The sequence below is a fragment of the Carassius carassius genome, chromosome 36 (genome assembly GCF_963082965.1).
Source record: "Carassius carassius chromosome 36, fCarCar2.1, whole genome shotgun sequence".
In the NCBI taxonomy this organism is placed as follows: Eukaryota; Metazoa; Chordata; class Actinopteri; order Cypriniformes; family Cyprinidae; genus Carassius; species Carassius carassius.
Window position 1 is genome coordinate 6,570,445 of NC_081790.1, and position 15,274 is coordinate 6,585,718.

The 15,274-nt window shown below is 39.3% G+C and overlaps 1 protein-coding gene across 4 annotated transcripts; it reads left to right on the forward strand.

The window, feature by feature from the left end:
- Positions 1 to 516: 516 nt before the first annotated feature.
- LOC132117005 (zinc finger protein 532-like) lies at positions 517 to 14,868 on the forward strand. Of its 4 annotated transcripts, none has more exons than XM_059525986.1 (9): positions 521 to 899; positions 6,231 to 8,520; positions 8,712 to 8,893; positions 10,528 to 10,704; positions 11,742 to 11,904; positions 12,187 to 12,489; positions 12,644 to 12,756; positions 13,272 to 13,413; positions 14,300 to 14,868. In XM_059525986.1, exons 2-9 carry the CDS (start codon positions 6,256 to 6,258, stop codon positions 14,816 to 14,818), a joined length of 3,864 nt encoding a protein of 1,287 aa, XP_059381969.1. In that variant the 5' UTR covers positions 521 to 899; positions 6,231 to 6,255; the 3' UTR covers positions 14,819 to 14,868. The 4 variants fall into 4 exon arrangements, with proteins under 4 accessions (XP_059381973.1, XP_059381969.1, XP_059381970.1 ...); XM_059525987.1 differs by lacking the exon at positions 521 to 899 and adding an exon at positions 2,979 to 3,067; XM_059525988.1 differs by lacking the exon at positions 521 to 899 and adding an exon at positions 3,111 to 3,971.
- The last annotated feature ends 406 nt before the right edge of the window (positions 14,869 to 15,274 follow it).

Genomic DNA, 15,274 nt, shown 5'->3' on the forward strand with positions numbered 1-15,274 from the left:
AAATCTATTAAAGGACTTACAAATTGAGACAGTCTTAATTTCTTTCTTATTATTTAAAATAATTTTAACATAAAAGTGAGTCAAGTATGCCAAGCCGGAAGCATGATGCATATCCGTCATAATGATGTAAACGATTCACTGAATCATTTTTGGAAATGAACTGTTCAAAAGAACCGAATCGTGCCGTCGTGATAATCGCAATGGTTTGTGGCATTGTCAGTCACACACAAAAAAAATCTCAGCGCGCGATATTAAAGCAGCAAAGTACGAAATATTGATTATACAACGCAAATGTTTGTTTCATACCGAAACATTTTAGAAATGTATAGGTAACCTTTGAAAGAACATATCCAAAATGGGAAGAAAAGCAATTTTAAAACCCCTCATTAATCCGTTGACAAGAGCGACTCCGTGGTGGCGTCACGGAACGTTTTGAAACTCGAACGTAGCAATAATGTTGCAGCCTGGCAGCATAATGACACGATATGAGGAATCAATATGACACAGGCAGTCATGTGACTGCGCTTACATCTCGGGGGGTGGGCAGCAGTCTCTCCATGTCTTACTGCTGTATTCGGCAGGGGAAAGCCATGCATTCTCGATCATTTTAGAGCTGTGCTGTCATGAGGGCTGTTTGCACCCATGAGCAACATTTTGCAATGCTTTTTGACAGCACTGCAATGTATTTCTGAGTTCCTCTTTCATGCATACTGATGATGTCTGTCATTCCAGCGTCATTCTAGGTTGTGCTGTGCATAGCTGAATTTGGTGGTGCAGCAGCAAGAATCAAGGCTGGCCTTCTTGCCTTTGATATTTGCCTTTGCTGCCCTGCTGAGAAGAAGAGCCCTCACATGCAAGCTTTTAATTGAGACACAGCCCTTTCTTACAATAACCCACAGGTAGGTCAGCATCTGTTCTTTGCTCTTTCAATGGGTCCTTCCGATAGCTGTCATTGTGGTAGGCCAGGAGTGTTGCTGATTATGGGGTTTAGTGGAGAGTGTACATGCATTTGTTGGCCGAAGCATCGCTGCCTCATGATTTTCTGGTTTGAATGGGGGATTTAGTCCACTGTACTTTGAGTCTGTTGGTTTGTTGTGCAATAGATACATGCATTCATGTTCTTCTCATTGCAGAAGTCATCAGAAGTGAACCGCAAGGTGCAAATGATTCAGAGTCCAGTGCTAAGGAAGCCTCATGTAGACCACATTGAACAACCTCCTTTACTTTATATAATGCATTATAGTAGGAATATAACAATCTCTTTTTTTAATCCACATGAAGTTTAACTTAACTTAGCCCATCTTCAAACTTTACATCTGATGACATCATTTAGGCCGTACAATGCTATTGGATGATGTTAACAAATAGCCAAAAAACTATTTAGGCATTTTGTTTTTGTAAAGTGGCATTCAGTTTATGCTGCATACTGTACTACATATTATGCTGCATACTGTACTACATATTATGCTGCATACATAGCGCTCACTTTTCACAATCCAGTCAACTCCCAATGGATAAAAAAGTTCAGATGTACATTTCTTTTCTCATTGAATAATAAATATTGAATATTAAGTCATAATTTTCTTTGAGCGTAATTTTTAATAACTGATTATCGTTGAATTGCATCTTTCTCCATTTTTATTTTAAGACAGCAGGGAATCAAAATTGACCCTAATTGCATGTCTTGCTTATATCATGAATGCTTTTGTTCCCCACAATAAAATGGCTTTGTAAAATAAAAAATTATTTAACTGGCTCATTCTGTGAAATAAGTTCACTGCTGATGTCATCACGGAGACTGTGCCATGCTATTGGCTAATGCTAACCAACAGCCAAACAGCTATTTAGGCACTGTTTTGTAAATTGGCATTCACTTTTCACTGTCCGCTCAGTTCCCAATGTATAAAATCTCACTGAATATTCAATTGGACTATATTCACATGGACTAGTTTGGCTAGTGTTGGAAATAGTATTTGATTGGTCCTGACTTTGGACTTGACATTTTTGTTTGCTTAGCAAAGACCAAATGACAGAAACAGCTAGTGTTTATTTTTATATTAGCAGCATAGCAAATCTTGCCATCATTTAAGAGAACAACACCATCACTGCATTGTAAATCATGTCACTAAAGCTTCTGTAAGATTCTTACTGTAAAAATGCCACAAATTTGACTGACCCTATTGGATTGAATGTTTCTCTATGCACCTGCATGAAAAAAATAACACGCATACATGATTTGATTGCAAGCTAGCCAACGCCATCAGAGGCCTTTGTTCTTCCTGCTCGCAGTCTCTCTGCAAACGTCATTCCAGAACATTGCGTTCACCCCTTACACCCCTCCTTCCTGTCCTGTCTCATATTCCCTTATTTTTTCTCCACCTCTCCTTTCTGCATGTTCCTCACTCTCTCTTTTCAAATCTGTTTGTCTTCTTTGGCTGGAGCAGCTGGTTTCAGTCTTGAGCCAGAGTCTCATCCCTGCATCCCCCTCACCCAGGGCCAGGGCTGCTTGTCGGAACACTGCCCCCTTCCTCCCTGCGCTGCCGTGTGCATCTGCAGAGGAGAGAGTTACCTATAGAACGGTAACCAGCAGGCTCATAGTGAAGTGGGGGGGGGGATCACGCTCATACAGAATGGGCCCTGGTTGGACTGAAGTCTTGCATAAGCCTTTCCACGAAGATTCCCGGTAGTAGGGCCAAGGCAAAGCGGGGTAGGGCGAGAGCCTGCTTTTTCCCTGTTTGTGTGTCTCTGCGTGTGTGCTATTCTACGTGTCACACTACGGCCTTCATTTTCTCTATCGTTTGGCAGAGACTGGACACTGTTGCCCATGGCTGGAGGATTATGGGACAAGCAGCTCATTTTAAATGAGCAAGAGCCGTGTTTGTCACCGGTTTTCAGGGGAAAGGTGAGAGGAGGAAGCAGGGACACTGGTTAGAAGAGAGGAACAGGGACCATGGAGATTGTGAGAGAGAGGGAGAGAGAGAGAGAGGGAGAGGGGAGGCAGGGAAGGAAGTAGAAGCAGTCCAGTGCTGCAGAATGGGGTAAAACCGAGAGGCACAATCAAAAAGAGGTCAGGTACCGAGCCTGTTTAAATTCTACTTAACTATCTCTGTCTTGTTTTGTTCTGTCAGGAAACGGTGCTCATCTTGTGGTTTTGGTTTACACAGTGCTTGTGGTTTTCCTCTGGAATGTGCATCTGCTTTTTGGCTTTTCATTTTTCCTTCTTTCATTCATCCATACATCCATCCATATAAACCAGCCTCTGGTGTGCATGTATTTTTCATAAACATCCTGCACAGTCTGTGTTTTTCAGGCCTAGTGTTTGATTCGGCTCCGCAACGTCAACTGAACACGCATTCGGAACACAAACTTCTTCGATAATATTAACACACGCGCAAAACAAAATATTTTGCAGGAAAATTGAAGATTTGATGAAGAAACGCCCAGCTTCTGTGTCTCCAGTGTGGCTGCACTTCAGCACACACATTATGCAGGGTGACCGGAACCGGCTGAAACCGGTTTGAGGCAGACGAGGAGGCTCGGAAGCAATACAGTCACTGTGCTACAGGCAGATAGCCGACTGCTTCATGGCAGCCAAAATGGCAAAGGGTCTTCAGTAGTGATGCAGCTCAGAGCAGAGATGTTAGAAAGACTGTCTTTGTGCACCTCCAGATGGTTATGCACATCAGGGCCGGGAGGCAGCCATGAGAACTGAACAGATATGGTGACCGTGGGTCACTGTGTGTTGTAATTCATGGTGGTCACCATCCAGAATGGTCTGGCGTGCCTTTCCTCCTGGTGGATCATTTCTTGAAGGGCCTTGCTTAGTGAAAAAAGTGGATTTTTTTTCCTCTGCTGTCAGGGAGAAAGGAGAAGGAGGGTGATGGTGGTGGTGTTTTGTTGTGGAGGTGGTGAGAGGAAGGAAGAAGGGAAGGAAAGCAAGATTGTTTGCTCTAGTTCTCGGAACACAGAGGGTGAGGAGTGGCTCATTTGCATGTTTCCACTTCTATATGTTTGCATGTGTGTGTTCTCTTTTATTATGTGTGATATTTTGTATTGTTCTGATAGTTGGGCTACTGCGTCGTACACCGGCCTGATTTTAACGGCCCCAGATAGAAACCCAAGAATCACAGTTGTTTTCCTGTGAGCGACACACTCATTAGAAATCAGGCTGTTTGGCTGTAAATATTTTCAGGCCCCATAATGGCTTCAACAGCTTAATGTCTTTCATTAAAATCCTCTTGTCTCTGTTTGCTGCTCCTTCTCTGCTTACATGCTTTACCACATTGGCTCCATTGTGTGCTGGGAAGGCCGTCTTGGCCCTGCGCACCCTGTGCGTGCAGATGTTATTAGCTGTAATGGAGGCAGGGCTGCAGTGCTGTATTCCATTTCAATAAAAGCAGCAGTAGCAGGAGTAATGGGGGGAGGGGGGATTAACCTTAATAGCACAACACAGCTTTATTTTCTTTGTGATTTTTTTTTTTTAGCACTTTAAATATATTTATATGTGATTGTGTTTTTAGTTAGTATTAATATTTTAGGATCAACTCTGATTACCAAATCTGTGAAAATAAAAAATGTACCCAAGATTAATCAATTCAGCATTTTGACTTTCTTTGAAAAAATAAAAAATAAAATAAAAAAGATGTTTCTATAGTACTGTGCATCATATTTAGTTGCAAAGATACAGTTTTCTGTTTCTCTCCTTTTTAATGTTTATATTGTGTTCTACATGTTGTATTCGGGCCATTCCTACCATTTTCAGTGCCTTTTATTTAAAGAATTATTTACTGATAGACTGTTTACAGTATGCCATGTCCAAACAATTCACATGCATTTAACTGACTAAATTTGTGTCTCCAGTGAGAGGTAATTTTATGGTACCTATGGTTTAAATATAGCACTCATTAGTCATTCACATAAAGAGGTTTCTACATTTCTCATTTTTTGGATGTTATGCGAAGTGAATAAAGATCTTATTTAATGAGAAGATAAAAGCACAGAGGCTTGTTGGAGATCAGTGAGGATGAAAAGGAGAATATTCAGATTATACCAGGTGCATTTTAAATGATCTGCACCTTCATTAAAAATGCTGCCTGTCTGACAGAATTTTTTTTTTTTTTAATGATAGTAAAAAAGTTGCAGTTTATGCATTTTGGTGCATAGGTTTTGAAAAGTAGTAATGCCTTAAAACAGTGGTTCCCAACCACGTTCCTGGAGGCTCCCCAATACTAAATGTTTTCCATGTTCCCTTAATCAAACACACCTGATTTGGTTCATCAGCTCATTAGTAGAAACACCAAGACTTGAAATGGGTGTATCAGACAAAGGAGAGATGCAACATGTGCAGTGTTGGGGGGCCTCCAGGAATGTGGTTAGGAACCACTCTCTTAAAGACTAAGCACTGGTTTTACATATTTTATATATTGTGTAGTTTATTTAAATTGTTCATATGTGACTTTGGACCACAAAACCAACCTTAAGTCGCTGGGGTATATTTGTAGCAATGGCCAAAAATACATTTTATGGGTCAAAATTATAGATTTTTCTTTTATGCCAAAAATCATTAGGATATTAAATAAAGACCATGTTCCATTAAGATATTTTGTAAATTTCTTACTGTAAATGTATTAAAACTTAACAGCTTTCAGATGGTGATTTAAAAAAAATCAACCTTTATAACTGGTTTTGTGGGCAAGGGTCACATATTATCTTTCTTGTCTTGAATCAAATCATTTTTAGAGGCTTTAAAGGAATACTCCTCTATTTTTGAAAATAGGCTAATTTTCCAACTCCCCTAGAGTTAAACAGTTGAGTGTTACCGTTTTCAAATCTATTAAGCCAATCTCCGGGTCTGGCGGTAGCACTTTAGCTATAGCTTAGCATAGATCATTGACTCTAATTAGACCATCCGCATCTCGCTCAAATATGACCAAAGAGTTTAGATATTTTTCCTATTTAAAACTCGACTCTTCTGTAGTTACATTGTGTATAAAGACATATAGGAACTATACTCTCATGCCGGCGTAATAATCAAGGAACTTTTGGCACGGCATAATATCATTGTGTCTGCTGCACCCCTGGTATGGCAGATAAGTTCCTTGAGCCTATTTAAAAAAAATAGTGGAGTGTTCCTTTAAGCGCTTCTTGCTGCTGTCCTTTCACTAGAGGTTTATCAGGCAGTTTTTCTCTTCTTTAATTGTAATATAATGTCTTTTCCTTGTTTCTCTAAGGTGTTAAGATCATTCTTATAAGACCATGGGCGACATGAAAACCCCAGACTTTGATGATCTGCTTGCAGCCTTTGACATTCCTGATATGGTTGATCCCAAGGCTGCCATTGAGTCCGGCCATGATGATCATGAGGGACAACTCAAACACGATGCCCACAGTGAAGAGGACTCCCATGTCTCCTCTGGTCCAGATGTTGGAGTTAGTGTTATTGTTAAGAACGTCCAGAATTTTGATGCCACTGAACATCTTTCAGAGAAAGATGTTCATCCCACTGTCAGAAATGGCCTGCACAATGGTTTCTTGCCCATATCACCCAACAACAGATACAGCAAAGAAAATTACAAGCTTCAAAAAGGGGAAGTCCATGGGATGGCAGGAAATATCTCTACATTTAACCAGTTCAGTCCCATCTCTAGTGCTGAAGAATTTGATGATGATGACAAAATTGAAGTAGATGACCTTACTGACAAACAAGGTAATTTACAGTTTAAACCTAACCCTCTAACCGGTCTGAGTGCAAAGACGGAAGAGCCTCGTTCTCAACACGTGAAAGCAGATGGTGCAACTAGGCCAAGAACAAATGGCAATTACAATCATTTGAAAGTTGAGAATAGTAGCACAAATGGCACAGTGGGACAGTCAAACCTATATGACTCTCAAAAACCAAGAAAAACTTTGGAACACTCCAAAGAAAGATGCCAAGAAGCAAAAGAGCTTGGTGAGCCAGTCGTTGAGTTGAATGTGACTAACCTCTCCCAAACCAAGTCCAAATCAGCCGCAAAGCTCTCATCCTGCATTGCTGCAATTGCAGCACTTAGTGCAAAGAAAGCTAGCACAGAAGCCATGTCTCCAGAATCCCTAGCCACACATCGAGATTCACCCAGAGAGGCTAAAGAGATCCCAAAGATTGCGGATAAATTACCAGAGCGAGAGTCAGCTCTGGAGCTTGGCAAAAATAGAATCTCAAAACAACCTGAGAGTCCTTGCAGTGTTACCAGTGAAAGCAGCAGCAAAGAGTCTCCTGCATCTCCAGCAGGATCTATACCAGTCATTCCAAAAGTCTGCATCAAGACGATCAAGACATCTTCAGGGCAGATCAAGAGGACAGTTACCAGAGTCCTGCCTGAATTTGATCCTGAAGTCTTGAAGAAATGTATCGATTTATCACCCAGTGTTGTCTCTTCTTTGCAGTCCTCTTCAACCTCGCCTTCTGTTTTCTCATCTCACACGAGAACTTTGCCGACCACAGTAGTAGCAACTTCTGGAGGCTCTGCCATTGAGATAACTAAACAAATGACCATAAAGCCTGTGGCTACTGCCTTCTTACCTGTCTCAGCTGTTAAGACGGCAGGCTCCCAAGTGATTAACCTGAAACTTGCCAACAATACAACTGTAAAGGCCACTGTCATACCAGCGGCATCTGTTCAGAGTGCCAGCAGTGCCATCCTTAAAGCTGCTAATGCCATTCAGCAACAAACAGTAATGGTGCCTGCTTCCAGTCTAACAAATACCAAACTTGTGCCAAAGACTGTCCACCTAACCAACTTAAATCTCTTGCCTCAGAATGCATCAGCGGCCGAGCTCCACCAGGTCCTGACCAAGCCCCAACAATCCATCAAGCAAGCTATGTTCGCCCAACAACAACAGAAGAAAGTGTCTCGGGTCCAGGTCCTAACCAACTCTCAGAGCACAGTGGTAGAAGCCTTCAATAAAGTTTTGAGTAGCATTAACCCTGTGCCAGTTTATGTACCCAATCTAAGCCCTCCAGTTTCCGCCTGTATATCTTTGCCATCACGTGGGTACAAATGCTTGGAATGTGGTGATTCCTTTGCCCTGGAAAAAAGCCTCACTCATCATTATGACCGTAGAAGTGTCCGCATTGAGGTCACTTGCAATCACTGTGCCAAAAACCTAGTCTTCTACAACAAGTGCAGCCTTCTATCACATGCTAGGGGCCACAAAGACAAAGGGGTTGTCATGCAGTGTTCTCATCTCATTTTAAAGCCAATTCCCGCTGACCAGATGATCCTTGTGCCGTCAGTAACCTCCAGCGCTCCCACCTCTTCAGCAAACATTGGATCCTCCGTAGTGGGGAATCCAGGGAAAGGAAACCCAACCACAGTTATCTCTGCACCCTCTTCAGCTCCTGTTGTAGCTGCCATGCCTCTAGATAAGGATGTCTCCAAGGTCTGCAGATCAAATCTGAAGTGCTTGGAATGTAATGAGACATTTCATGAGGAGTCATCTCTTGCAATGCACTACCAGCAGGCTCCCGAACCAGTAGGACAGGTGGGTGCATGAATTAATTGTGATGCAGACTTGAGCAAGTTGAATTCAAGTAAAGACCAAGACCAGAAGAGGGTCATATCAGAGCCCAGTCTCAAGTACAACACTGGCTTTCTCTTTCATATACCTAAATATTTAGTTTTAATAAAGATATTTTAAACAATCTGCTTTTGCTTTTCCTTCAACTGAAACAGAAAACCTGCACCATTTGCCAAATGCTACTGCCAAACCAGTGTAGCTTTGCTTCCCATCAGCGGATCCATCAGCACAAGTCTCCATATATCTGCCCTGAATGTGGAGCTATCTGTCGATCTGTCCATTTTCAGTCTCATGTGACCAAGAATTGCCTGCACTACACACGTCGAGTGGGCTACCGGTTAGTACTGCATTGCTCTCTATAACTGTCAAGGCCAGAAAGAAGCTCCATGCTTTCAAGAAATTTCAGTAACACTGTCAATGAAGCCTGTATTTATAATATATTATAATGGTATTCTTAATGCATTATAATTAATGCATAATGCATTATAAAAAAAACGTATAATATTAGATGTCTTCTAATAGCACTTCGTTTTGGCGACAATGTTTTCTTCTCCTGTGGCGCGGCATATGTATGGTCCATAATAAGAATGCAATCCAGCCTTTTAAACTTGCCGGTGCAGTTTCAAGCACCTCTCACTGCTCTACACCTGTGTTTCTGGCTCTGACCGAAAACGCGTTGTGGAAACGCGTTGGCTTAGTACTTTTTGTCCCTCTCTGCTATTATAGTTTTGCAAGATGGCGGAACTACATGGAAGCCTCCGTCGACCTACCCGTCCCATGTATATAAAGATAATAAATTCTTCATTTACGAGGATTAGTTTAAACATTGGCATAGGTATTTGTACACCATTGAGGGCATATTTATGAATAAAAATATTGATTTTAGATAATAAAATACCTAAAAAGTTACTTATTGTCCCTTTAATTAATTGATGTGAGCTTAATACTCCAAATGAAAACTTTGCAACTACATGCCAACTAACTCTCATTAGAGTATTAGTATGCTCAAGAATGATAGACTCTAGTATAATAGAATGAGTTTACGTACTTGCAAAGACACTTATAGTCAGGTTATCTGTTGGTTGACCATCAAAATAAAGCATTAGCATATATTTACAGTAGCACAAATACTAATACTCGAATGACCCCTAGTTGATATGTAGTTACAGAAGTACTTATCAACAGCTGTCTAAAGGGTACCATCAAAATAATTATATTACAATAAAATAGTTCAAAGCAAATGTGTCATATTACACATTCATCTGATCTGATATATGATCTTATGGCTGTTTGAGAGAAAAACATGTTATTATTAATAAAATTATTATTACTTATAAGTGGTATTTGACCGCTTTAAGTAAAGTAGCATCCGAAAAATGGCAAGAAATGAGATTTATAATACCTTATAACTATGAGAAGTATAATCCATTGTAAAAGTTGATGCAACATGTTTATTGTGTAATAAATCATTATACTCTTAAAAGCTATAACCACAAATAAGTAAATATTATAATATATTAAAACTGTTCTTATGAATATTCATTAGATGATACAACATATTATAAGGTTTTTTATAATACATTATGCCTTCATTATAATGCCTTAAGAATACCCTATTCTTTTACAAGAACTGAATATTGTTAGAGTATCGAGTCAAGATATTCTGTAATGGGTGTATCCACTTCTACTGACCTCAGTCCCTGTTCTTATTTCCGAGTAGACATAAAAGCTTCTATTTATGCATAAAATGTGCATTGAAATACAAATGCAAGTGTTTAATTGGTTTTGAGTGGAACATGAGATAAGGGCTTGTCATGCTTTCGAAATGGCAATCATGGAGATATTCACTGTTATTATTCTGCCATTCACCCCTGATTGATGCCACAATAAAGGTGACTGGCATCGATTATGGAAATAAAAAAGAGGTTTAGGTTATATTCAACAGTAACACTTTCTTTTTTCTTCTTTTAGCTGTGTTCACTGTAGTGTCATCTTCACTGATGTTGCTGCTCTCAAGTCACACATTCAGGGATCCCACTGTGAAATCTTCTACAAATGCCCCATCTGCCCCATGGCTTTTAAATCAGCCCCCAGTACACATTCCCATGCCTACACCCAGCATCCAGGAGTTAAAATTGGAGAGCCTAAGTGAGTCTTTTTTATTATAAATATAGATGTCCAGTTTGTATTGTTCTTGATGGTGGAAACAATTTCTTTTCTTTTTTTTTTTGAGAAACCATATGGTTGAGTAAGTGATAATGCATAAATAGCCATTCATTATACCAAAATAAACCCATCTGGGTCATCAGATCCTATATTCTGTTTATTACTTACCAAATGAGTAAATAGACAGACGTGAAACATTGATTTGAGTTAAAGTAATTGTATTATGTGAGACAAAAGACTGTGACATGTAGTTCGCACAGCTATGTTTTTCTGGAAAAACGGTTAGTTATACAGTAGAGCAGTCATTATACAAGAATATTTGACCTCATATTTCAATGACTGACCAATTATTTCATAGTATTTCATAGAGCTGTTTAATAATGTTTATTGCAGATGTTACTGATGGGTATTTTTGCCCTGTGGATTGTTTTTTCACTAAAATAAAACACTGTCCAGTTATTTTCTTACAGTGCAAATGCATGCTTTGTTCTAAACACTGCCATCTTCATGACAAAACAACCTTGCAGTAATTCTTAGTAGTAGAATGGGGGGAAACTCAATAGGTGTGTCAAATCTGTTCCTTTGGAACTCATATGCCATTGACCTTTTCAGGTGCAGAAAGAAATTATGCACGGGGGCTTTAATTACTGTGTCCTCTCTTTGAACCCGACCACCTCCCAGAAAGCCTGTCTTGTTCATCAGCACTTGTTAATGAAAAGGCCAGATGGTTTGTTTGCACTTCCTGTGTTACCTGTAACTATGTTGGAAATATGATCAGCTGGCTTATTGACAATGTGAGCGTTTGATTGAGATGTTTGACACACAAATGATCCGACAAGTGGCAATTTCAGCCATCATAATTCCTTCAACACAACAGTAGATTCACTCAAGAGGGGGAAAAAATAGCCGGAGCTATTGAACCTTGCAATGGGAAGTTGAAATGAATGCCTACATAAGCAAAAACAAGCAACAAAGCATTTTAGAAAATACTCTCTTCACTGGCATGTGTTGTTTTGCAGGCTGATCTACAAGTGTTCCATGTGTGACACCGTTTTTACCCAGCAGACTTTGCTGTACACGCACTTTGACCAGCACATATCCAGTCAGAAAGTGTCTGTCTTCAAGTGTCCGGACTGTTCGATGCACTACGCCCAAAAGCAGCTCATGCTGGATCATATTAAAGTAAAGGAAAAAATCACTTTTTGTCACTGGCCATCACATATCACCACTTATTTAAATTAACTAAATTATTTTTAAATATGTGTAATAATGTGTAAATAATAATAAATATTAGGGCTGTCAAATTCATTTATCGTGATTAATATAAGTTCGTGGTTACATAATATACGTGTGTGTTTTTATTTTATTTGAATATATATATATGAATACACATAGGGCCTACATACTGTGCATATATATATATTTAAGAAATCAATATTTATTCAAATTATTATTTTTTACAAGTCCATGCACGGCATCTTAAAGACGATCGAGGGCCCGCCAAACCTGGGCATCAATCTCCCTCTCAGCTCCAAACCTACTAATTCCATAAGCCCGAATAACAACAACAAAGAGGGCGTCTCTATCAGCAGCCTCGAGAAAGGAGAGAGGAATCCAACATCCCCAACAAAAAATAGTAATGGGACAGACCTTCCCAAAAAAGCCCCGTTGTCCATCTCCTGCCCTGGCTGGACCTGCAGGGAATGCGACCGCTTGTTTACACAGAGAGAAGTCTACATCGCTCACATGAAAAGAGAGCATGGGAAGGTAACATATAGCTGTTTTAATTCTAATAGGTTCTAGAGTGTCATGAGTGAGACCCAAGGCTGTAGAACACATTATGAACCACACTGAATTAATGTACATTATTGCAGATGGATGGGCATGACTATAATGAATCCTTTTCTTTCTGCTACTCCAGCAACTGAAAAAGCATCCATGTCGACAGTGTGAAAAGTCCTTCAGTTCCTCTCACAGTTTATGTAGACACAACCGAATCAAACACAAGGGCCTACGGAAAGTCTACTCATGTCCGTGAGTATCATGTGTTTCATTTGCTTCATCTGTGCTTGTGAATTCAATGCCAAGTTTCTCACGTCTGCATTTTCAAGCTTAAAAGGGCCATGAACTGTGAAATCAAAATTCTTTTGACATGTAAGAGGTAAAACATCCTGTTTGTTTCAGGACTCAAAACTTTCTTGTTAGTCTAAAAACAGCTTACATTGAAGCCGATCTGCAAAACCACAGGTTGTGGAATATGCCACTTTATGATGTAATAGTGTAGCTAACACCACCTCCACGCAAATAACAAGAGGCAACACGGGTCTACGCAGAAATCAAACATTAAAAACGGAACTGAAAATAGCCTATTGTTTTTAAATTAAACTTTTGTAGTAAAAATCTTCATAACATTATAAGGGAACCAAAAAGAACTGTACAAAACAATAAAACTAAGGCAGTTCATGACCACTTTAAGAGACTTAATTTTACACTAAAGCTAATCAGAAACAGTTATGAGTGTCAAACAGATTTCTCTTGGGTTTCCTCAGACACTGCCCAGAACCCAATCGCACTTTCACCAAAAGACTGCTGCTAGAGAAACACATTCAATTGATGCATAGCATCAAAGACACAGAAACCAAGCTTCCGGCAGATTCCAGTAGTGCAGAAGCCACCCCAGACAAAGAGCAGGTAACCAGCAGATGGACTGGCACGTTTGGGTCTGTATTTTCTGGTACTGTTGCAAGCGAATTAGACAGAAGTACACAACTACTGAAAACTTTGGGGTCGGTAAGATTTAAATAAGAATTTTTTTTTTTGAGATCTTATGCTCCTCAAGGTTTCATTTATATGGTGAAAAATACAGAAAAAAACTGTGATATAGTGGGATATTATTATAATTTAAAAATAATTGTTTTCTAATTTAATATAGTTCAAAATAACATTTATTTTTGTGATGTCAAAGCTGAATTTTCAGCATCATTACTAGTGTCACATGATTTCCAGCAGAAATCTTACTAATATGCAGATTTTTTTAGGATTCTTTGATAAACAAAAGGTAAAAAATAAAATAAAATTAATTCGATTTTTTTTTTTCGACATACAAGACAACATGCTAGACATGGAAACACACAGAGCTTAAATCATGGGACTAATCAAGGAAACTAATGAGGGAACACCTGGAATCAGTAATCAAACATGAGGGGAAACTGGGTCATGGAGCACGTTGGGGGGGAGAACATAAATACATATTGTTTATTATTTGTTTATTTTTCAAGACAAAATTGTATATTTAATTGAATACTAATTACATTTACCTTCATCTAATGCTCACTCAAAGTTTATATTCAAAAACAATAATGGTAACTGTAATCTGCAATGTACTGTCAAAAAAATATATTTTTAAAATGACTGGCTAACATAATACATTATATTAAATATGATTTATTTTAGATTAAATTATAACGTTATATAATATCAGCCATTATCAGTTATCTGCCATAACATAGAATTTATTTTCAGCTTTTTTTTTTTGCATTTTGGCATAACATAAAACATTGTCATTTTGTATCTTCAGGTCCCCAGTCCTAAACGAAAGCTCTACTCTGAAGATGAGGACGCTGAGAGGGAAGAGGAAGTGGAGGAGGCCGGAGGAGAGGTGACTTCTACTCAGCGGTCCAAGAGCTCATCCTCACAGCCTTTAAAGAAGCTAAAGATCAACGTCTTCAAGACACATAAATGCGCAGTGTGTAGCTTCACCACCGAAGACATCGTGCATTTCCACGAGCACATTCCCCAGCACAAGACCAACGTCTCGTCCTACCAGTGCCGTGAATGTGGCCTGTGCTACACTTCGCACAACTCCCTCGCCCGACACCTGTTCATCGTGCACAAGCTGAAGGAGCCCCAAGGGCTCGAGCGGCACAACGAGCAACAAGAAAACACGCCCAACCCAGACGCCAACGACGGTATCCCGGACACTCAATGTAAAGTATGTTCAAAAACATTTGAAACGGAGGGAGCCTTAAACACACACATGCGGACACACGGAATGGCCTTCATTAAGTCCAAACGGCTGAGTGCAGCTGAGAAGTAAGAGCAAGGTAGTGCCCCCTAGTGGATGGATGTTGGTTTGCAAGGAATTATTTGTTTGTATGTTGTACGTATAGAAGCGTTTGACATCGTACTTTTCTTTTTCCTTCACTCTGGCTTTTTGTATGCTCATTTGTTGTGCATACATATATATTTATATATATATATATATATATATATATATATATATATATATATACAAAATGTATAAATCTATACACACAGAATGTGTGTTTAAAGATGTGTAATATATTAAAAACTGATTTATGTGTATTGAATTATCTATGAGAACACATTTTGTATACTTTATGATAGATGTTTGTATGCGTGTTGGATAGACCTTTTTTTATAAATTCTTTTTATTTTCTATTTTAGACAGTTCTCGTTGTTTTCTCGGGGGAGCAGAGGCAGTCCAAATGGCTAAAAAAGTGCACAGAATGTCACCGTTACACTTCTCAGT

Bases quoted from the DNA above. Each gene is read 5' to 3' on its own strand.
- LOC132117005 (XM_059525986.1), top strand. From the start codon at position 6,256: ATGGGCGACATGAAAACCCCAGACTTTGATGATCTGCTTGCAGCCTTT. The intron at 8,521-8,711 runs GTGGGTGCATGA...CAACTGAAACAG, and splicing joins CTCCCGAACCAGTAGGACAG to AAAACCTGCACCATTTGCCA. The intron at 11,905-12,186 runs GTAAAGGAAAAA...ATTTTTTACAAG, and splicing joins TCATGCTGGATCATATTAAA to TCCATGCACGGCATCTTAAA.